The sequence below is a fragment of the Haliotis asinina genome, chromosome 11 (assembly GCF_037392515.1).
Source record: "Haliotis asinina isolate JCU_RB_2024 chromosome 11, JCU_Hal_asi_v2, whole genome shotgun sequence".
Lineage (NCBI taxonomy): Eukaryota > Metazoa > Mollusca > Gastropoda > Lepetellida > Haliotidae > Haliotis > Haliotis asinina.
The window spans coordinates 35481968-35505711 of record NC_090290.1 but is presented as its reverse complement, the minus strand read 5'-3'; the positions used below and the strand labels follow the sequence as shown (position 1 = coordinate 35505711).

General features: G+C 39.5%; 4 protein-coding genes across 6 annotated transcripts; 2 read left to right on the top strand and 2 right to left on the bottom strand.

Annotated features, from left to right (window-relative positions):
• Positions 1-1235: 1235 nt before the first annotated feature.
• On the bottom strand, positions 1236-10425 carry LOC137256048 (dnaJ homolog subfamily C member 28-like). Of its 3 annotated transcripts, none has more exons than XM_067793725.1 (5): positions 10385-10425; positions 6426-6822; positions 5217-5500; positions 3923-4123; positions 1236-2275 (listed from the first exon to the last, which is right to left on the bottom strand). In XM_067793725.1, exons 2-5 carry the CDS (start codon positions 6798-6800, stop codon positions 1897-1899), a joined length of 1239 nt encoding a protein of 412 aa, XP_067649826.1. In that variant the 5' UTR covers positions 6801-6822; positions 10385-10425; the 3' UTR covers positions 1236-1896. The 3 variants fall into 3 exon arrangements, with proteins under 3 accessions (XP_067649826.1, XP_067649827.1, XP_067649828.1); XM_067793726.1 differs by having other exon boundaries at positions 10306-10405; XM_067793727.1 differs by having other exon boundaries at positions 10341-10405.
• Positions 10426-12751: 2326 nt separating this feature from the next.
• LOC137256586 (uncharacterized) lies at positions 12752-13681 on the bottom strand. The gene is made up of 2 exons (XM_067794461.1): positions 13344-13681; positions 12752-12941 (listed from the first exon to the last, which is right to left on the bottom strand). Exons 1-2 carry the CDS (start codon positions 13679-13681, stop codon positions 12752-12754), a joined length of 528 nt encoding a protein of 175 aa, XP_067650562.1.
• Positions 13682-18822: 5141 nt separating this feature from the next.
• On the top strand, positions 18823-19535 carry LOC137256354 (uncharacterized). The gene is made up of 2 exons (XM_067794142.1): positions 18823-19160; positions 19346-19535. Exons 1-2 carry the CDS (start codon positions 18823-18825, stop codon positions 19533-19535), a joined length of 528 nt encoding a protein of 175 aa, XP_067650243.1.
• A 3184-nt stretch (positions 19536-22719) lies between these two features.
• Positions 22720-23432, top strand: LOC137256453 (uncharacterized). The gene is made up of 2 exons (XM_067794295.1): positions 22720-23057; positions 23243-23432. Exons 1-2 carry the CDS (start codon positions 22720-22722, stop codon positions 23430-23432), a joined length of 528 nt encoding a protein of 175 aa, XP_067650396.1.
• The last annotated feature ends 312 nt before the right edge of the window (positions 23433-23744 follow it).

Here is a 23744-nt window from a genome sequence, read left to right as displayed (position 1 = left end):
TCCATATGGGTCATCGCTGTGATATTGTTGGAATAATACTGGAAGCGGCATAAAACTAATCTCACTCGTGCAAAACTCGTTGTCATTTTGACAAATGAGCCAAATTTTAGCGAGGTTGTGTCAACTGATCCGCCAGGGTAACGGAAGTACTTACGTCCTAATTCAGCCTTATGTGTCCATAGAGCCGTTGGTCTGCCCCTCAAAAATAAATATGAATATAAATTTATGCCGCTTAACTATCCCACTGTAATATTAGTTAATGTGTCCATAAACCTGTCTATCGATCACTGTAACATTTGTTTGTGTCCATAGACTGCCTATCTGTTTCTGTAATATGTGTTTGTGTCCATAGCCTGCCTCTCTGTCACTGTAATATTTGTTCGTGTCCATGAACCTGTCTATTTATTACTGTAATATGTGTATGTGTCCATGAACCTGCCTCTTGATCACTGTGATAATTTTTGTGTTCATAGACCTGTCTATCGATAACTGTTATATGTGTTTGTGTCCATAGACTGCCTATCTGTCACTGTAATATTTGTTCGTGTCCATGAACCTGTCTATTTATTACTGTAACATTTGTATGTGTCCATGAACCTGCCTCTTGATCACTGTAATAATTTTTGTGTTCATAGACCTGTCTATCGATAACTGTAATATTTGTTTGTGTCCATACACCTGCCTATCAAGTACTATAATATCTGTGTATGTGTCCATAAACCTGTCCATGAACTGTCCCTGTAATATTTGTTTGCGTCCATGGGCCTGCTTGTCAAACCCAGACATATATATCTCAATATGTTGACAGACCCTAACGTAGCATCTTGTTAGCTGGAATACAATCAGGGTATGAAACTCAAAAATTTCACCACAGCGTTAGATGTAAATCTTGCCAGCCTTGACCAAAACTTACCTGCCCCAAAATAACTTATATTTGACAAGCACCATATTTTATCATCCAAATGGAATTCATCAATAATTTTGTGAGTGAATTAATAATGATTTATTATCCTGAAAAATGATGAATATCTTCATATACTAGTCTCAATTGTATCCCGACCATAAGTCAGGTGAATTTGAGTATCTGGCAGTCTGTGTTGAAAATAACATAGCCCATACGGTCGAGCTCTTAAGTATTTCGAATGCTGATGTAATAGCAGCTGAAACACAACATACAATAGAGCATTAATACAGTTATGAAGTCTAAGGTCTTAAATGAGAAAATAACATAAAACTGTTTTCATAATTTATTAATATTCATAATGTTTCACATTTGCACAAGGAAACAATCACTTGCACAATAATAACTATTAACATTATTATGTGCCACTAAAAAGAAATTACAGATATCATGGCGCATTGACTAATTTGATGTTTTTTAACCTCTTTTATGTAGTTTACATTAACACATGTCAACACTGACCAGACATACAGAAATGTACAAGAGTTTTATAACACTCTCTTGTACCACTGAAGGCATACCACTTTCAATCATTTTCTATCACAGCATTGCTCATTATATCATATAAAACAAATGCATTCATTTCACATATTTTACCTACAGTTTCACTAGCTACATGTTCTTGGTTTAACATACGGATTCAATACAATATTACTAATTTAAGCATATACTTTACCCTTCTTTAAGTAGTAAATAAATAATTTCCGAATTCAATGGGAGGTAACTCTTCAAATGTCGTATATTATGCGCACGTCAGTACTGAAATATTTGTGGCAATTTTCAATATCATTCCTCAACCACAACTTTACAACTCATCATCATCATCATCATCATCATCATCATCATCATCATCATCATCATCATCATCATCACATCATCATCACCACCACCACCATCACCATCATCATCATCATCATCATCATCATCATCAAAAATCATTTGAACACAGCTCTAATGTTTCTCCAAACTTCAGCCCAGTTAATTCTCTCATGAGATACCTGATAGTGTGATTGGTGCCATTTAAAATTTGAATCATATATAACTTCTGTATCCTCTGGGGAGTCAGGAAGATATTTCTGCCAATTGTCATAAATACGGCGAATGTCCCGGTCCGCATCGTATCGCACTAGCTGTTTATCCAGGAAAGGGACAATCATGTTGAATTTGTCCACCTTGAAATTTACATCTGTGACACTGCCTCTGTGTTTAGACGTTTGCAGCTTCCACTTTTTGGCATCCTCTGCATCAAAGGGTGGACAACCCATCTTGCTTCTCAAGACAGCCAGTTTTTTCCTTGCCTCTGTGATATCTTTCCTGTAAACAGGAAAATGAATTGTGTCAGCTAAACAATCTTATCATCCCAAACAAAGATATCGCTTGTGGGAGATCAGACGATATCTCCTAGGAATCTGGACCAGAAATCCAGTGATAAACAGCATGAGCATCGATCAGTGGTCAGCAAGCCTGACCACCCAATCCCGTTACTCGCCTCTTATGACAAGCAGTGTTGTGAACAGCAAAAGAAAGACATCTCTGATTTTAAATAGAAGAAATAAACATTTCATTTTTTTGAAACTGTGTTTCTTTTTGTTGTTCAATATATATGAGTTCAAAGAGTTTCTAATATCCTATGTAAGTCAACAACAAGCTTGAAATAAAAGATTAAAACTAAATTTACAACTTGAACATGGATACACTATAATATAGTGTGAAAGCAAACTTAATTGCATAATTCAGTAGAGATACTATGTCACTGTTACTAAGATGTTTGGTTGGTTGGTTGTTTAACGCCACACTCAGCAATATTCCAGTATATGGCAGTAGTCCGTAAATAATCAAGTCTGCACCAGACCAGTGATCAACAGTATAAGCATCTATGCAAGTGGGATATAATAAAGTGTGGAAAAAGTCAGCAAGCAAGATAATTCAGTCAGTCTCATTTGGATGGAAATGAAATGTTTTTTAAGTTAATTTACACTGTTTGACATGAGAATGGATGTTTGTTTGCTTGTTGTTTAAAGGCACACTCAGAAATATTCCTGTTACATGGCAGTGATCTGTTAATAATTGAGTCTGGACCAAACAATCCAGACAGTAACAGCATGAGCACCAATGCACACAGTTGGGATACCATGACACGCATCAGCCTGGCTACCAGATCCCATTAGTCACCTCTGACAACAAACATGGATTGCTGAAGGCAAATTCTAAACAAGATTTTCACTGGATGCAAAACGAACATACTACTGAAGACATTATTTTACTTAATATAATTTAGATTTATTTGTTATTTTTTTTAAATTCTGAAATGAAACACAGGTATTCATGCATTATCAACAGACAAAATTTACATCTCAGGTTTCAACTATATGTATGAAACAGAGACTCTGGCTGTCAAATATCCTGATCAGGGGTTCCGGTCACTGTGGCTATACCACATGAAGGTGTTCAAGTGACATAAACTTAAATTTAACAGCTTTCTCACACTACAAGCTGTGGTCAAACATAATGAGTCATAAATGTTTTGCCACAGTCACAAACCTATGTCAAAACTTGAATTTCAACAACCAAAGCCAGATTGAAATTCCTTGTATTATGATAAACTGTAACCATGCCACTGGAATGGTTTAAATGAGTTACCAGTGCCTGAAAGAGCATGCATATAAATATCCTATTTTCTAATTGTTTATTGGATGGAGTCAGTGATGAATATACAGGGATGGAAATAACGCCAGATGCACATGTAAAATCACCCACCCTGAAATTTTTTCTACAATACCAGCCAATTTTCATATTCGCTTACTTAATAAAGAACGTAATTAACATTGGAAAGTCAATTGGACACTGGTACAACATAATATACAAATCTTCTTGCCCAACAGAAAAAAAACCCACTATACTGGGTTGTCAATCAATGGGTTGTTTCTGCCCCTGGAATATATTATTGAATTAAAAGTGTACCTGATCTCGCCCTGCAGTGTGATCCACTCCGGGGCATACCCGTTATTGATGAGGATCTTGTTCAGGTTGTGTGTATCTATGTCCAACAGTGGGTTGCGATTCTCATATACCAGGGGCTTCCCCTTCAAGGCCAGGTTGTCAAAGTCTCCGTTCTTCATTGAGTCAGTAATCATGTCTTCTACAAGACGTTCTATGGCATTGCTGGGTGCAGAATAAGATAAACAAAACCAAATTTCAAGGCAAAATACACTGAACAGGAATAGTTATAAATAATGGGTGTGAGTGAGTTTAATTTTACACCACTTTTAGCAATATCCCAACAATATCATAGCAGGTGACACCAAAAATGGGCTTCATACTAAAGGTGACTAAAGAGATCGGTTGGTCATGCTTGAACTTAGTTGACACGTGTTAACTTATCCCAAAGGCATAGATTGATGCTCATGCTGTTGATGACTGGTTAGTCTGGTCCAGACTTGATTATCTCAGGACTGTCATCATAAAACCTGTATATTACTCTGTGTGTGGTGCAAAACTAAACTCACTCGCTCACTCACACAAGGAAGATCATCTTCATTTACTGGAAATTTATTCACAAAGAACTGCAAGCTAAACAAACAGATCATAATGAGTATCATCATCAACAACAGGTCTCTGACTCACGCAGTCTAAGTAAACTTATCCTCAGTACTTTTCGTTACCCTCCACCACTGAGTCTAACGAAACCTTATGGGAAGTCGCGTCAGGTAACCTTTGAGATTGACCAATCAGAGCTTACCAAATCGCGAAAGTGCACATTCGCACATCCCTCGTGAACTTTTTATCTCAAAAAGGTTCGTACACGAACGACTCCAAATGCTATTTAGCATACAATCGCTTCCGGGTGATGCACACAGCGTACGTACTGCCATGACAACAGTGAGCAAACAGTCGCTGAAAATAGTGTTTTTGACAATATTCAAGGATGTTAATTTGCAGATATATTAGCAAATGGTAACCATGTCAACAGAAACCCCTAAGCGTATATACTGCAGGTCAAATAACTGTGTTACATGCGGAGTTTTGTTTGTGGAGAGATCTGTGTCGGTGACCTGAACATTTTGAAAGTCCCTCCGATCCCTAAATAGTAGCCATTGTCTGATTGGTTAAATATATTTAACCATCTCACATTTGATTGGACCGTCATTGGTAGCTCAAAGGTTACCTGATGCGACCTTCTACAAGGTTTTGTTAGACTCAGTGATGTAGTGTAACGAATACACCGAGACGAAGTTTACTTAGACTGCTGACTCACCTTATCTTAGCTTTCTTGGCTTCAATCTTGTCCTTGATGACAACAGCAGATTCTTCCTCATTGGCTAGACGCTGAACACGGTAGTCATGGACGTTGTCAGATGCCTTGGCAACACGATATTGCTGATATATTCTCTGTCTCTGTATTGGGGTTCCTGATCCTATGCCTTCAAAACTCAGATACTGACGATGTTGTGGTGCAGTGTGTTTGATATCAAAGACAATTTTGTCAATTTCCTCCTCTGTTTCTTCCCTCTCAGAATCTTCACCTTCCTTCCTTTGTTCCTTGATAAATAAGAATTTGTTGAAACATAAATAATTTGGCAGTTTCACAGCCATGACGTATTACAGACAGTGATTGAGTGAGTGAGTGAGTGAGTGAGTGAGTGAGTGAGTGAGTGAGTTTTATGCCCCTCATAGATATATTCCACTAACATCACAGGCATTCTCATTACTCATATCTTGAATATTTGTTTCACCTGGTTTATGAAAGTAGGAAGTGTGGGTGACAATTAAAGGCTGTGGGTTTTTTGGTTATTTTTTTCACTGACCAGCTAAAACAGTCTTTTCCTGTCACCATCAGTACAAAAATATTATGTTAAATATCATGTGACATGGCAGATATATTGCTGTATACTTTTTAGCAGAGATGTTTAAACAGTAAGCAGCGAGCATCATAAATTTTAATGTTCAACTTGGTTCAGATGTCGATGTATTAGATTTCAAAAGACAGTTGGGTGAGACTGTTTCCTTCTTTCTTTCAATACGCATTAAAAATTGTGACCGGTTTAGAAGTGTAAGTTACAGATACCCATGATACATACCATTTACCTCACAACATGTTACATATATTTTGAAACAGTGTCTCTGTTTATAAACAGTGAAGTAAAGGCACTGTTGAGAAATACCAATTTCCTCTGTTACAGTCACACATCCCATGAAGAAACACATAGAATATTCATGGTCGTAAATTCAGTGAGTGAGTGCGGTTTAATGCCGCTTTCAACAACACTACAGCAGCATCACAGAAGCAGACGCCTGAAATGCGCCCATGTGGAGAATCAAACCCAGGTCTTCAGCATGATAAGCTGACACTACTACCATTAGGCTACTGAAGGCACCCCTTGCAAAATTTGAGACTTAAGTACAATTATTACTATCTTGTAGTACATACTGTTGATGAAAACAGTGTAAGGGAGGTAACTCCTACCAGTATAGCCTTGTAAGCTTCCTTCACTTGTGAAAACTTCTTAGGATCTGCAGTTGTTGATCCACTGTCAGGATGGTACAGCTTGGCACATTTTATGTATGCTTCTCTCACTTCAGCTAATGTAGCATCTGCCGAAACATTCAGCAGGGAGAAGCAATCGTTTAGGTTGTTCTTCAGTTTGTACCCAACCCCAAGACTGGACGATGTCGAAAACTGACACTGGCGGATATTTCTGCCATTGTGACAGAAGATGAATGTGTCCAAGTTTCCATGGTTACATGGTCTGTTCAGCATGGAATTCACCAATGTCCAGTGTTCACCTTGCAAGAGCCTGGCATGCAAACACAGAGGGAGAGACACTGACCGGCGGAGCATTGTCCTGTACGTCACATTTCACCTGGAAAATAATTCCTCTGTTACAGCTATGAATACAAACATATCTGAAAACTCAAAGACCATGTAGCCTTGTGAAGGTGCAAAATCACATTTCATGTGTCACAGTCAGCTACAATCATAGACGGAGTGCTTGGAATTCATATAAAATATTCATAACCTAGAGTAACAACACTAACTGTGGTAAAGTCAGAATTCTTGTGTGAAGGAACTGGGAATTATGCAGTTTATAGCAGGTGGAAGCCGTTATGACTGAGTGGGTTAGATGGCTGATTTTGTGTGCAGGTGTTTAGGTGGGTGCCAGTCAAATCGCCCCAGCGACAAAATGCCCCAGGAAATTTGATCAAAATGCCCCAGATATTTGGTCAAAATCACCCCAAGGAGGTAGTCAAAACACCCCAGGGGGGTAGTCAAAATGCCCCAGTTAATTCAAACTGGTCTAAAATATGACATAAATGCTTAGTTTTTCCATACTATATTCTTCACATAATATTATGTGTTATATTATTAGATAGACATGTTTTGTGCATTGTGAAAATACATTTTTCCCTTTGTATATATCTATGCTGAGGTACATGGGTGTATTCATTAATGTAACTGAAGAATTGTGTTGACAACAACCTCAACAAAGACAAAGCTGTATGGGGGTATTTGCACACAAAACAGTTGAACATGAAGGAGGTATATGTTAGCAAGAATGGACTATGCCACACAAAGTTGTATCTGAACTCAACTCTACCATCTGACACATGCAAATTCAAGCTTTATAATGTTTACGCTTTCCCTATAGCTAGTTCCCCAGATAATTCATGCATGCAGATACTCAATAAAACTTCAGAAAAGAGGTCTGGGCTGATGGATACAAACCAACAAAGACTGTCTTTCTCTGTACCAGATACTTGATCACGATCTATAGATTTGTACCCATCGGAAATAGTCGGCCTGTAGCTAAAATTCATCTTAGACCATAAGATTAGATCACAATTCTGGCGCATTTTTAATGCATTTGTCTGAAACCACAACCTGGGATCTAGTCAAATGTGCAACAAGACAAAATGCCCGAGAAGTGCTATTACTAAGCCTATGAGCAAAAAGCTGTTTTAAGTTTTTATTTGTTCATCTATTAGATGGTGAATGAACAATCAAACAATTAACTCTCCGCTCTCATACTGACATTGACATTGACAGTGACAGTGTCACTTGTCGCACCACGACCGCTAAACACAACATAATCTAAAGGTCTGATGTATTTAAGTGACTTTTTGAAATCGCAACAAATATGAGTCTGTGTCACCACTCCCGTAAAACTGACATCATGGGATATTTAAAGGGGCACTGATGCGGAGCATTTTCCGTGGACTGGTGTAAACTTTTGTTATTGTTTTTCTCCCGTGAGTACCCGGATGATATCCCAGAATTCGTGACTGGTTCGTGACCTCTGCTGCGCAGTCCGTCAGCGCAATTGATAGTTTAATTATAGACATATAAACTGAGGTGAAGTCAATTGTACTTCATTACAAATGTATTATGAAAACAAATGAAACACTTTGAAAGTTAATCATCTGCCAGTGGTAGAAATGGTAAAAAACTATTAGGACGGAAAAATAACGAAGCCAATGTACGTCTCTATATTTTGCCTCATAACCCTAGTTAGTTTATTGTCATATTTGTATGATTCTGAAAATTAATAAAAGAACACACGATTTGCTTATACTCATAGTAAATTTCTAACATAACAGCAACATTTATACATTGTATAGATTGCCAATGTGGATCCTATTTCACACACATACGCGATCTAGTGTGTGTTTTCTGTCATACAGATTCTGCTGAATGCTACAACAAATAAATTAAAACAAAATGCAAATAATGAACGTAAAACAGACTACTTTTATAGCAACAGTGTCAGGCTACTACCTTGTTCAGGAATGTATCCATCAATATCCACGTAAAAGAAATCGTATTCCATTCATCTGCAGCTGGTAAATAATCCTGCTCTGTGTCGCGTGTCTTACAACTGTCTCATTTGCGAAAAAGTAACACATCGTTTCACGTCTTTCGTTGGTGAAAACTAGATAAACCTCTCATTGGTCTCCCAAGATAGCACACCTGGCAACTAATTGTATGATGTCCACTATTCTAAGTAATTTAGTTGACCAATATTGAGCAATCAATCAATCAACGCAAGGGTGGTTAATTCTTTGAAGGGAGGATGTTGTTTTTGCACTCACACTTTACGACAGGGTGTAGTCATCTACACACACTGCCTTTTGACAAATCCGCTAGAAGAACAAAAGTAATTAATCAATCAGTGTGTTATCGGTTAATCCTTTGATCGATGTTTGTTTTTGTAACTCAGGTGATAAACTTACATGCACATATTACATAACATACAATACATTTGCCATTACAGACCTTAATTTATAATGTTGAGTATTTACTCCAGACAGGAGAAATGCCAAATGGGAACCTTTGTTGAGTAACCGAAGTGGTGTTGCTACTAATTATACCTGTTATAAATTCATGAATTGACCATCAAGAGAATGATGACAAATAACACGTGTAGGTTTACACCATCAAACGCGAGTTACAGCAAGGAAGATGTAATCTCTGTGTCGCATGCAGCCTGAAAACACTTATGGGCTGAAACTGTTTTGAGGATACCAACGGAATTTCGTTACATAAGGAATACACACAGGCATTTGCTGTGTACTTTGGTAAATAAGTGAAATAAGTTTTTTTTACGTAAGACAATTTTCAGATTTCTCTACCAAAGCCAAGGTCATCGTTTTTTTGTTTACGAATTCAAATAAATCAACTGTGTGTTTTATTATCATAAATAATAAACCATTGTAGCTACCATAGCTACCAAACTTTACGTATGCTATTTGCTATCACAGCTCAACCAACACTCAAAACTACCTAAATATACAGCTTTGCAATCTTCCGTACTGAAACAAATGGCTTGCTACGTGCCTGTAGACATCATATTTTCATGTAACATGATTAAATATCGAGGTTAAAAACACAGAAATAGGATCAAATTGGATCAGTAAGTATACCATCCAAGCATCTGAAAAGAACTACACTGCTGGGATATATGGTTACGATCAGACAAGGAATACCATGGATATTTTTAAACAAATGGCATGTGATGGGCATCCGGCCTCCTGACTGTTTAAGTGAAGAAATTTTGCTAATATGGACAGGAGCCCAGTTCCTTTGTCCGTCACGGTCGAAGGAGTGGGCGCTGACCAATTTGCGGTCTGCTTTCGTAATTAGACCGTTAGCGAGAAGCATTATTCGCTCCGCATCAGTGCCCCTTTAACCAGGTACTGTTTAAGAGGTCAAATAGATATCATTCAAACATTCATTATCAACTTCAAGATCGCTACTCTACGGCGTACAGCTAACTTATTTCACGACATTTGACCGGAAGACATCGACGATAATGCGCATCCGTTGAAATGATAAGAGCAAAATTTACCGTTTTGAAGATACACGTGAAGATTAAACATGCACCTTTATCGCCGAAAGAAAGAATAAACAAAACAAAACTTTGGTACCTGTTTCCGGTTACAAAAGGTGAAGGTCAAGGACCCGGAAATGGAATGAGTGAAAATTTGACTGTTTGTCAAACGGAATATGAGTGATACCATGGATGTCATCGGATAAGAAGGCAGTGTATTAAGACATCACCACGTGCATGTTAACTAATAACAAATGTGCAAATTTTCAGAGGGAGTAATCGTAAAGATCAGTACAACCACTTTTCAATTTTCGGTTTGGAGTTCGTTTCCCGCACATTTCCTTCAGTAGTGTTCACACAACATGTAAAAAATCAATAAATGTGTTTCTCAATTATACACTGGGAAAAAACTTGCAATATATTGATCTTCACAGAATCACAATCAACCTCGACGTCGAGATAAACGGCGGAGCTGAAGCCTTTGATTTGCCAATTTGCGAAATATAAAACCTCGGACATAGTGCTTGTCAATCATGTGGCTAAAGATCCATGTCAAATGCTATCCCGCAGTTCCGCCTGATTACAGAGTGTGTATAAAGTTTCCTTTGGACAGCTCGCAATGTGGCCCTGGCAGGTTATCCAGCTGATTACAGAAGAGGACAACGTGTAATCGTAGCTTGATACTGTAAACTGTTTGTCGATAACTGGGCCGTAAATCTGTATTCATGGGTAAACTGAACGCCTGTAGCAGCGGCAAAAACAAAAATACATTTTAAAATTCCTTCTAAATTTGGAAATATAACAACAATGATTGTTTAATGGTTTGTTGTTCTTTAAAGCCACACTCAGCAACAGCTATATACAGCGACCGTCATAATTAACTCCTGTAAACTAAACTGTAATAGTAGCACACTGAGACCAGAAGAAGACGGCACAACAACATATTAATGTCAATCACATTGATGTTACATTTCCACATGTCGGACAGGGTTCACGGTAGACTAAAATCTTGCGTCTGAAATTAACATAAAAGTCCCTAAATTATAATCATAAAATATATTTAAACTCGAGTCCAGAGACTTAAAATTTCTCAATTTTCAGAAACTGAAACTGTGGAAATCAAGACTTGACTCATGTTCTAGTCTTGCACTGGCTTTCTAGGATACATTGTTTCACAGACTAGGTTCAAGCAACAATGTCACAAACTCACGATATAACAACGGCGAGCAGAGAAAACAACAGTGCTTCGTCTAGCAAATGGGCATAGGAAGCATGTTGAATGGCTACGGCTAAGTCACGAACGTCATTTGGAGGATTTGATACGCTGCTAATTTTGTTCAACTTCCAAGTGTCCAACTTAATAAATTAAGCTTCCCAGATCACCAGCAGTTTCTCACATTCATATTCTTCATGCAGTTTAACATACCTATGCATAAAATAGTGATGTCACGTAACACGGCCCATGTGTTAAATTCAGTTTACTAATTAATATCTTTGAGCACATATGTGCGTTTTTTATGACTAAAATATGTCCAGTGTAGCCAAACTCACACATCCAACGACATCAAAATAGGTGTAAATGTACAACTGAAAAGAGACACGTGTCACCGTATCCTTCTTGCGTAGAGCCATGCTCATGATGTTGATCACTGGATTCTCTGGTCCTCCATTGTTTACAGACCGCCCGAAGCGATAGCTGGAACTGTGTTCCAGTGACCCTGGGTTGATTGCGCCTGGAATACATCACCAGCAACAATGCCGCGCAACACATTGCATCATCACACGGAGTGATTGCACGACATCAACACCTCAGTACCACTGAACAGCAACAAGAAGGAACAATGTATTTTACTTACATTTTTTATTTCACTAACTCTTAAGTCAATAACTGTATATACAAACAATAATAAAGTATATTTTTTGGGGGAAATTACTATTATCAAAAACAAAGTGATATTTAAACTAATAAAAAGTATATATTTCATAGGTTATGCAACCTTTGATCATCATGATAAAATTGTCAACTATTTGAAAGAGGACATGCATAGCTATTAAATGATAACTGTCAATCATTATTACCTACGATGTATAACAGTTTCACATGTTTCACGAAATATGACAGTTCTTTCCTGTGTTCAGGTCTTTCGTTGTTCATTCTATAACAGAAACATGGACATCACTTTCCAATGATGCATTTTACATCTAAAAAGACTGTCTAGAAGTTGTCATCCAAAACAGAAATATTTTCATAGTTTTTGAATATCCGCCACATTTCATTATACTGATGGGCCAAGAGAAGCCATCGGGCACGCACGCGCGCGCAGACTCTCTCACACACACACGCACGCACACGCACACATGCACACACAGATGCTATGGTATCTCCCCTGGCACCCCTCCCCACCCAACGACCCGAAACCCCGGACCCGACCCTCAACCCCACCCTCACAGGCCAAACCAATGTCTATTTCTCGACTGGTTTCTTCCGCTTGGCCGCCCGTTCTTCCTCAAGCCTTTTCACCTTCTCCTCCCACACCTGTACTTGATGTTCCGCCTTCATCTTCTTGATGAACTGGCGACGCTTCTTCTCGTCCTTGACAAGTTTGTGTTTTATTTCTCTGTCCAGTTGTTTCCTTTGTACTTGCTCCACCAATCTGAGAAGAAACACAGCGTGGAACCATCTGTTTTTTGTGGTACCAGTGTTTGCAATACTTTAATTTGCGAGTTGACCATCAGGGCCTGTAGGTTTTTAAATCTATGAAATCTGCAGACCCAATTTGTTAAAGCCAAGCCAATAAAACCAAAATAGACTACACTGTACACAGTTTACAATGTTTAATTCTGTCATTGTATGTAATGACAACAAACTCCTCGTTCAGAGACAAATCATGTTGTATTGAACATGCGTTTCTCTTTGATTATATGCTGTCGCTTCTCTTTTAACCTGTCAGTATATTACAATCTAAATGCTGGGCCAGAATGTTCTTGAAACTTGATGTCACAGACAGTTTGGGGAAAGGGTGACATCTGTTTTATACCATCGTGGTAGGCTTTACCTGTCAAATCTGCGTTCATCAGCCTTCTGTCTCCTCCTCTCAGCTGTGTAGAAACATCGAACTGGGATTTGCTCCAGACGTCGGGGTGGTTTACCACGGGGAACGACTCCCTCCACACCGGGGATAGAGAAGGCCACTCCACCGCTGGACTGACGGTCGGGGACCAAGCCCTCATCTCGTAGCTGTTGAAGAATCTCCGCACTTGACAAGCGGGGTGTCGATCGTGTCACCTGACACTTGGCGTAGTACATCTCATGAGGACAGTTAATCTTGCCCGTCAGAGCCTCTTGGGTGGATGTTTGCCTGAAAGGCGTAACCTTGGTCTGTTTACATCCCATCGTAGCAGAGACACGTCTCTCGCACAGCAAGACTCTGCGACAGTGGTCAAGACAATGACGTGACGTCATAAATGCATGACGTCACAGACAATCACGAATTTTGTGAGCGTCGTCAGCTAGCGACATAAAGAAAGGGAGACCTGCGAAATAGCAGAAACATTCAAGTGAAATTTTTAAATAAATTATCCAAAAGGAAATATTGTGGGGTAAATTAAGAAACAAGACACTGAAATCTAATAGCAGATCATGTGCAATTAATGAATTACAGATATGTGGATAAAATTACTGCAAATAGACCGCAGTTTGTATGTGTAAATGGTACTCTTTCATTACGTGTTTGTACAGCTACAGGTGCTCCGCAAGGCTGCGTTATTTCACCCATTTAATCATTCTTTATACAAACAGTTGTTGTTGTATCTCTGAATCTGCCTTTACTGTTAGATTTGTGGATTATGCTGCACCGGTGGGACTAAAACGAGAATCTGAACCATTATAGAAATGAAATTAGTGACTTTTTGAAGTGGTGTAATTTAACTTCTCTATTTTCAAATGTAAACAAAACAAAGGAAATGATAATTTATTTCAGGAAAGATAAATTACCTAACACACCACTAAATATAAATGGCAAGGACATTGATGTAGTTGAGGAACAGAAATATCTCGGCACTATTTTAGCCTCAAAATTTTCAGGGAATTCTAACACCAGCAGTATATACAAAAAATGCCAGCAGCGGCTACATTTTGATTAAACACTTCAAGTCAGACCAAACCATTATGGTGCCTTTTTTTATAGAAGTTTGATCCAGTCTGTTCTAACTTTAAATTTTCTGTGCTGGTATGGGAACCTGTCTGTCCAAAACAAAAACAAACAGCTCAAAATTCTTAATACTTCATTACAATAATTGGTCTACCTTTGGAAAGTATCGGCTATTTATATATGAGCAGCAAATTATCAGAAAGACAAACAAAGTTCTAAGATACCCGACAGTTTCGGAATATTCCATTCTCCCTTCAGGTCGTGGACTGCGTGTGCCGATGTTACGAACAAAAATTCATTTATACGCCGTTCATTTATACCTTCAAGTATAAGTGAAATAAAAAGGAAAAGGAATTGCTTGTGATGTTCGATTGCTGTTCTTTGTTGCTGTTATTGTGTATAGATGTTTTTTTACGTTTAGTTTTATGTAACTAAGACCTGGTACTGTGCAATGATAATTTCCACTATATACACAATAAAGTATTATCATAACTTATCTCATCTTATCTTAAAATTATAAGGTAGACGTATTTGAGAAAATGTTACATTCAAATATAAAACTGACTCGTACGTTGATACGTTAGCATATTTGGCGTTTTCTTTTTGAAACATTTTGAGCTCCAAAAGAAAGTGAACATGATTCTTTTCAGTTTTATTTAAATCAAAGTGAAGATAGAGTAACAACGAAACATACAAAAACACAGCTGATCAAATATTGAACTCGGTGGGCACGTTTCCCAAGGATAACGGGGTACTCTACTTGATCCGGAAGTACTAATATATAGTTAAAGCTTTTTGAGGGGATAAGAAGTTCCTCGTTAATCCTGGCTGGCAAGCATATGTAGGACGACGCGTTGCATTCTTTCAGAACCCCATAAAGATACGTTTGACCAGTTTCTCACGAATTTTTGTTAATGTCTGTGGGGTTGTCAGTTATATCACCTTAGCGCTACGACTGTCAGTTATATCAACTTAGCGCTGCGACTGTCAGTTATATCACCTTAGCGCAACGACTGTCAGTTATATCACCTTAGCAGAGTTAGCAGAGGTTGCAGCGCACTTGACACTTTTTGTACTTTTATGACTGATATTTTTATGAATAAATACATCATTATTCATAATTTCAAATTTACAAATATCCCTGACAATTTGTGTCCAGGATGTGTATGTCACCTTTGAAAGAGTAGCGCTGCGACTGTCAGTTATATCCCCTCAGGTCTACGGCAGGACCAGCAGAGGTTGCTGTAAGACACTTATACGTATTTGAATTAGAAAGGAACAGTTCCCACACCTGTTAAACAGCAAACGATAAACCGGTGTCGGAAACTAAACTTTTTCTTCTGAAAAGAGTGAGTGAGTGTGTAAATTTACGTTTACGCCACATTCAGCAATATTCCAGTTATTTATGGCGACGGTCTGTAAATAATCAGATCAGGACCAGATAATCCAGTGATCAACAGCACGAGCATCCATCAACGCAACTGCGAACCGACGACGTGTCAACCAAATCAGAGAGCCTGACTACCCGATCCCGTTAGTCGGATCAGTACTAACCCGAATCTTCAAAACAAGCCGTGTTACATACAAAGTTGAATGGAGGCATAATCTAAACTACTTCTTATCAGGATGTGATTCTCTGTTTCAGTTTCAACTTTCTGTACTCAGTTTTTCCAAACATGATCACATTCTCACATATGTCTTTGTTAACTTCGTTTTGAACGTCGAAAAGTTTGAGTCGTAATTAAAGTCGCATTGTCGCGTTTCCTCATACCCCAGAGTTCTATTGGACTAAGATCGCAATGATAATAGGCGGTAAACAGTTTCATGGCCACGCGTTTTGAGATATGGGTCTACCTTATAGACTGCTATTGTTTTGTTGTTGTTTGTCATAAAAAAACAGAACATCTTGTAGCCATGCTATATATCACTTCTCCTGCCATTAGATGTTGTAGGTTTTGCAGTTAAACCTTTCTGAGGAAGTGCTCGTACCAGCTGGGTCCAATCGGTTTAAGATACTGTCCCCATTCAGTCCTCTATTGTCTCTGCATTTCGCCTTGAAGACGAGTCAACAAACGAGCAAAAACCCCCATACTTTAAAAACCAGCCAATAACACAGCGAGCCGCTCACCCTTGCCCACTCGCAGTTTCCCGTTACATGGTTCTGTCGAGCAGCTATCTACCCAGTGTGGTCTTGCGGTATGGCTGGTGTTCATCCAAAAACACTGGTACGAATACTTCTTCATGTTTTTGTCTCAAAGTATATGTTGCTGACGATATCAAAATAGCACCGACTTACCTTTCTGTAACAAAGCCGAAATTTATGACAAAGTTTCCAAGACTGATATTTGGATGGATTCAGCGAATGCAAAAGGAATCTCATTTTGCTATAGAGTCTTACTCGCTCTTTCTGAAAACAATCAAGTTTGTCAGCTTTCAAAGGTGAAGATTTCGATACGACCCTTCTTTCAAAAGTCTACCCAACTCCACACTCACCTACAGCATACACAAGGCAACACGTTTTACTTTCGCCTTTGTCAAAATCATAAACTTTGAAAATAAAGGACTTGATGTCAGAGGTACATTGTTCATGTACCTTGTCGGTAAATCGACTGGCTGGTCTTGATGTGACGTCACAGTTGCACGTTCTTCCCAGTTCTTGCAACAGTACTAGTGTTGTTTTACCCTCGTAAAAAATATTAAATAGAAAACCCTTCAAACATATGAGTGAGTGAGTGTAATTTTACCTGTAGATCGCGATATTTCATATACCATGCCGTGCCATGTTTTCGGGGGAACCAAGTTTTCGGGGTAGATCTATTTCTTTTTCCCGTAATTTCTTGCGTACAATGAGATGACAGCGCCACCTGTAAATACCGTCTCGTGTGCAGAAGATTCCGTCACTATCGGAACAGAAAATGTTTGAAATGTTCAGCTTTCACGGAAGTTGTGGCCAATTTTCTGTCAAAGTACTAAACTTCTACCATAGAACGTCGTGCACTTTGAGAACCTTTGAACAATTATGTGATCATACCTTTTGAAATAACGCTCGCAACTTGTCAAGCGGACCATCGTCTGTTCGAGTGAAAAGCCAGACATAAATATCACGTGACTCGAATGGAATGTTGCCGACGTAATAAAAAAAACAAACAAACCCTATTGAACACCGAAATGGTCATCTCTTACATAGATTTTTTTCGTGCAACAGAATTCGTACCAGGCATGTGACCCTTGGGTTCATTTAAACTACTACGGCGATGATACTTTACTGCGCATGACACGTTTTATTGTCCCTGCCATGCTGAGCCATGCAGACAAGAAGAAAGAATGTGCAAATGATTGAATAACTTAACTGTAAATATGTTAATGTTTAACAAATTTCACCAAAAACAACATGAAAATAATCACGAAAACAATACCAGTTTGCTTGGCTTATAATTAAAATGATACGTTGTAGTTGCTGATTTCTGTGGAGAAGAATGCATCACATGCGCTTCCATACAACGGCGTTACCCCGCGCAATAACGAGTAACCCAAAAACATGGTACGTCACTTCTAGCGCTCGTGCTTGCAGACAAGACACGAAATGTATGTTGCATTGGAAACCAGCGGACGACAGAACATTCTAGCAATACATTTATAAAAGGCGAGGTGATATTTATTTACGAAATTACAGTTTTGATGATCTACTTGATACGAAATAATGTTCATGATCATCTTTTGTGCTATTACCCCGAAAACACGTTACACCATGGTATATGGCGGCGTTCTGCGAATAACTGAGTCTGGACTAGACAATGCAGTGATCAACAGCATCAGCATCGATTTGGAGAAGATGATGTAACTGGTTGAATCAGGCTGACCACATGATCCCGTTTGTCACCTCTTACCAGTTCTATCCTGTATCTTCGAAAAAAAAATGATGATAGTTTTTCAAGTACTTTTTTATATTTTGGTTTTTCGTCTAATGTTTTCATTACATTCGTAGTTGAAATGAATGTTTGACCATGAACTGATTTGCAGTTAGATTGTTATTCATTTCGATCCCATGTAGGCCCAAACGTACTGCCCTTAGTCGAAAGTGAGTTTCCTGTGTTCATTCGACGTGCGAGTGGGTATTTTTTATTTGTTCATGAGAATAATGGTAACTATGAAAGTGTATGGAAATCTAAATTTCACCCTCGGCTACACAATTCGTTTCAAAGCAAAGGATGAAAGTTTGGCGAAAAACGATCATCCATGGCAGCTTGAGATGGCAACTGGTTACAGTCTCATTCTTGCATTTCGATTTCGGCATTGTCTGTGACGTCATGTATTTATGACGTCACATCATTGTCTTGGTCATTATTGCGGAGTCTTGCGGTGCGAGAGACGTATCTGTTCTGCCATGGGATGTAAACAGACCAAGGTTACGCCTTTCAGGCAAACATCCACCCAAGAGGCTCTGACGGGCAAGATTAACTGTCCTCATGAGATGTACTACGCCAAGTGTCAGGTGACACGACCCACACCCCGCTTGTCAAGTGCGGAGATTCTTCAACAGCTACGAGATGAGGGCTTGGTCCCCGACCGTCAGTCCAGCGGTGGAGTGGCCTTCTCTATCCCCGGTGTGGAGGGAGTCGTTCCCCGTGGTAAACCACCCCGACGTCTGGAGCAAATCCCAGTGCGATGTTTCTACACAGCTGAGAGGAGGAGACAGAAGGCTGATGAACGCAGATTTGACAGGTAAAACCTACCACGATGGTATAAAACAGATGTCACTCTTTCCCTCAAACTGTCTGTGACATCACGTTTCACGGATATTCCTGTCATGTATTTGGATTGTAATATATTTACAGGTTAATAGAGACCTGACAGCATGTAATCAAAGAGAAATGCATGTTCAATACAACATGATTTTTTCTTCTCAGATTGGTTGAGCAAGTACAAAGGAAACAACTGGACAGAGAAATAAAACACAAACTTGTCAAGGACGAGAAGAAGCGTCGCCAGTTCATCAAGAAGATGAAGGCGGAACATCAAGTGCAGGTCTGGGAGGAAAAGGTGAAGAGGCTGGAGGAAGAACGGACTGCGAAGCGGAAGAAACCAGTCGAGAAATAGACATTGGGGTGACCTGTAGGGATGGGGTGGGATGGGGTTGAGGGTCGGGTCGGGGGTCTGGTGTCGGGTCGTGTTCGGGGTTCGGGGATGGGGTAAAGGGGACGTGTCTGTATAAAACAAGGGGAATTCGGGTTTTATCAACTATCAGTATATTGAAAAATGGTAGATATTAATGTGGATTTGTGGATATGTTGAACCCAGTTCTACTTTTATGGGTAATAGGTCAAAGGAACGTGTTCTCAATGCTCCTGAACACGCCTCAACACGTATATTTCGTATATAAGCATGTTCCTGAGCTTGCCCGTGAAAATGACAGTTTCTAAAAGTGGTATTAATAGTAATAGTCCTCGTATAAGGCGTTCCTATCCAGACTAATTGCCTGCTCACGGTGCTACATACATCACTATCCCTGGTCATAGGACACTATCGTACTTTCCGATGTCACCTTGAATTATTGCATGGAGTTGTTAACGATTAAATGTTTAATACTTGACAAATATAATTATCAATAGATAAAAAAATAATAATAAATAAATAAATAAAAATAATGATAAACAGGATATGTATTATCAGGGTGTACTTTAACGTTGATTAAATTCCCCGTGTTTGATAAAATAAAAAGTTCATTGTATGTTTTACTGCTATTGGTCATTAGCATGACCTGTCAAATGTTGATGTAACTCAAAGATGTGCTTGTTAAATAAAGAACATAAGGCATATCATCTGTGCTTTTTCTCATGTTCTTTCAGTTTAGCAGCATGCTTTAGGTTGGATTTAGGTTAACGACTGTTGTATCATACATTTCCCTTCAGTTACATATTCGCTCCCTTCGGTTGATGACATGTTCTAGAGTCGTTGCCTCCGTATCTGTAGCCGTGATGAGCCGGTTGCAAAGATGAAGAGTACGCAGACGGCAGTCTTCCTGTGGGGCGTCACACGTTGTCTTTCTTACCGTGTCCTGTCTGGGGTGCTGCCAGTGTGCCTGTAACGCTGGAACAGCCGGATAATGGTACCGCGTGTACAGTTCAGGGCCCTTACAATATGGCTGTTCTCGCCAATGTGCCTCATACCTACGGCCCTCTCTCTCTCTTGTGCTGCAAGCCGTGGCATGATTTCCGTGGTTTTCTGTCAGTTCATACCAGTTCTCGGCAAGCCGAGATGCACGTTTTGCAATTTTTCGCAAATTCACCTGCTTCTACATAGCCAACATGCGTTTCGGCGCATTTTAGTCAGTGAGTGGCCAAACCGTCTCGACCTAAAAGGATTTTACTAAATTGAACCAATTTGGCAAAAAAAAAAATATATCAAAATTGAAAGTGTTAACGTTCTTCTGCCCATGAGTTTACTAGCAATTAATGTGCAGTTCACTCTATTTTCACTCCTAAAAAGAAGTCCTTAACTTAACAAGAACATGAAGCATATCGGTTGATCGTCACATTTCATTTTTTAAAAATTTAAATTCCTTTATTGGGACACAAAAACACATTTAATGTCGAAGTGACCCTTAAATACCATTGCACTCAACTCCTGATGACCTGGAGCCTCCAACCTGATAAAGGCCAATTTCTTATCACGACACATGACAAGATCTGAGACATCATTGGTGCTCACTCTTACTAACAAGAAGTACTCGTGCGCACTGCCGTAGCTCTTTGTTAGTCGTTCATTCATCGTGAAGTTGGATGTAGCTTGACAGCGCCACCTGTAAACACCGTCTCGTGTGCAGAAGCTTCCGTCGCAATCGGAACAGATGACTTTTGAAATGTTCAGCTTTCACGGAAGTTGTGGCCTATTTTCTGTCAAAGTACTAAACTTCTACCATAGAACGTAATGCACTTTGAGAACCTTTGAACAATTATGTGATCATACCTTTTGAAATAACGCTCGCAACTTGTCAAGCGGATCATCGTCTGCTCGAGTGAAAAGCCAAACATAAATATCACGTGACTCGAATGGAATGTTGCCGACATAATAAAAAAACATTGAACACCGAACTGGTCTTCTCTTACATAGATTTTTTTCGTGCAACAGAATTCGTACCAGGCATGTGACCCCTGGGTTCATTTAAAGTACTACTGCGATGATACTATACTGCGCATGACACGTTTTAGTGTCCCTGCCATGCTGGGCCATGTTTAACAAATTTCACAAAAAAACATGAACATAATCACGAAAAAAATCACCAGTTTGCTTGGCTTATAATTCAAATGATACGTTGTAGTTGTTGATTTCTGTGGAGAAGAATGCATCACATGCGCTTCCATTCAAGGGCCTTACCCCGCGCAATAACGAGTAACCCGAAAACATGGTACGTCACTTCTAGCGCTCGTGCTTACGGACAAGACACGAAATGTATGTTGCATTGGAAACCAGCGGACGACAGAACATTCTAGCAATACATTTATAAAAGGCGAGGTGATATTTATTTACGAAATTACAGTTTTGATGATCTACTTGATACGAAATAATGTTCATGATCATCTTTTGTGCTATTACCCCGAAAACACGTTACACCATGGTATATGGCGGCGTTCTGCGAATAACTGAGGCTGGACTAGACAATCCAGTGATGAACAGCATAAGCATCGATTTGGAAAAGATGATGTAGCTGCTTAAATCAGGCTGACCACCTGATCCCGTTTGTCACCTCTTACCACAAGCATGTGTTTCTGAAGAACAGTTCTATCCTGTATCTTCCCCCCAAAAAATGATGATAGTTTTTCAAGTACTTTTTTATATTTTGGTTTTAGGTCTAATGTTTTCATTACATTCGTCGTTGAAATGGATGTTTGACCATGAACCGATCTGCAGTTAGATTGTTATTCATCGATTCCATTTAGGCCCAGACGTACTGTCCTGAGTCGAAAGTGAGTTTGCTGACAGATCCTGTGTTCATTCGACGTGCGAGTGGGTATTTTTTATTTGTTCGTGAAAATAATGGTAACTATGAAACTGTATGGAAATCTAAATTTTCACCCTGGGCTACACAATTCGCTTCAAAGCAAAGGATGAAAGTTTGGCGAAATACGATCACCCATGGCAGCTTGAGATGACAACTGGTTACAGTCTCATTCTTGCATTTCGATTTCGGCATTGTCTGTGACGTCATGCATTTATGACGTCACATCATTGTCTTGGTCATTATTGCGGAGTCTTGCAGTGTGAAAGACGTATCTGTTCTGCCATGGGATGTAAACAGACCAAGGTTACGCCTTTCAGGCAAACATCTACCCAAGAGGCTCTGACGGGCAAGATTAACTGTCCTCATAAGATGTACTACGCCAAGTGTCAGGTGACACGATCGACACCCCGCTTGTCAAGTGCGGAGATTCTTCAACAGCTACGAGATGAGGGCTTGGTCCCCGACCGTCAGTCCAGCGGTGGAGTGGCCTTCTCTATCCCCGGTGTGGAGGGAGTCGTTCCCCGTGGTAAACCACCCCGACGTCTGGAGCAAATCCCAGTGCGATGTTTCTACACAGCTGAGAGGGGGAGACAGAAGGCTGATGAACGCAGATTTGACAGGTATAGCTTACCACGATGGTATAAAACAGATGTCATTCTTTTCCCCAAACTGTCTGTGACATCACGTTTCAAGGATATTCTTTCCCAGTGTTTATACTGTAATATATTTACAGGTTAATAGAGACCTGACAGCATGTAATCAAACAGAAATGCATGTTCAATACAACACGATTTTGTCTTCTCAGATTGGTTGAGCAAGTACAAAAGAAACAACTGGACAGAGAAATAAAGCACAAACTTGTCAAGGACGAGAAGAAACGTCGCCAGTTCATCAAGAAGATGAAGGCGGAACATCAAGCGCAGGTCTGGGAGGAAAAGGTGAAGAGGCTGGAGGAAGAACGGACTGCGAAGCGGAAGAAACCAGTCGAGAAATAGACATCGGGGTGACCTGTAGGGGTGGGGTGGGATAGGGTTGAGGGTCGGGTCGGGGGTCTGGTGTCGGGTCGTGTTCGGGGTTCGGGGATGGGGTAAAAGGGGACGTGTCTGTATAAAACAAGGGGAATTCGGGTTTTATCAACTATCAGTATATTGAAAATTGGTAGATATTAATGTGGATTTGCCTTTGTTGAAACCAGTTCTACTTTTATGGGTAATAGGTCAAAGGAAAGTGTTATCAATGTTCCCGAACACGCCTCAACACGTATATTTCGTATATAAGCATGTACCTGAGCTTGCCCGTGAAAATGA

Bases quoted from the DNA above. Each gene is read 5' to 3' on its own strand.
- LOC137256354 (XM_067794142.1), top strand. From the start codon at position 18,823: ATGGGATGTAAACAGACCAAGGTTACGCCTTTCAGGCAAACATCCACC. The intron at 19,161-19,345 runs GTAAAACCTACC...TTTTCTTCTCAG, and splicing joins GATGAACGCAGATTTGACAG to ATTGGTTGAGCAAGTACAAA.
- LOC137256586 (XM_067794461.1), bottom strand. From the start codon at position 13,681: ATGGGATGTAAACAGACCAAGGTTACGCCTTTCAGGCAAACATCCACC. The intron at 12,942-13,343 runs GTAAAGCCTACC...GTTTCTTCTCAG, and splicing joins GATGAACGCAGATTTGACAG to ATTGGTGGAGCAAGTACAAA.
- LOC137256048 (XM_067793725.1), bottom strand. From the start codon at position 6,800: ATGCTCCGCCGGTCAGTGTCTCTCCCTCTGTGTTTGCATGCCAGGCTC. The intron at 5,501-6,425 runs GTAGGAGTTACC...TTATTTATCAAG, and splicing joins AAGCTTACAAGGCTATACTG to GAACAAAGGAAGGAAGGTGA. The intron at 2,276-3,922 runs GTACACTTTTAA...TCCTGTTTACAG, and splicing joins ACACTGCAGGGCGAGATCAG to GAAAGATATCACAGAGGCAA.
- LOC137256453 (XM_067794295.1), top strand. From the start codon at position 22,720: ATGGGATGTAAACAGACCAAGGTTACGCCTTTCAGGCAAACATCTACC. The intron at 23,058-23,242 runs GTATAGCTTACC...TTGTCTTCTCAG, and splicing joins GATGAACGCAGATTTGACAG to ATTGGTTGAGCAAGTACAAA.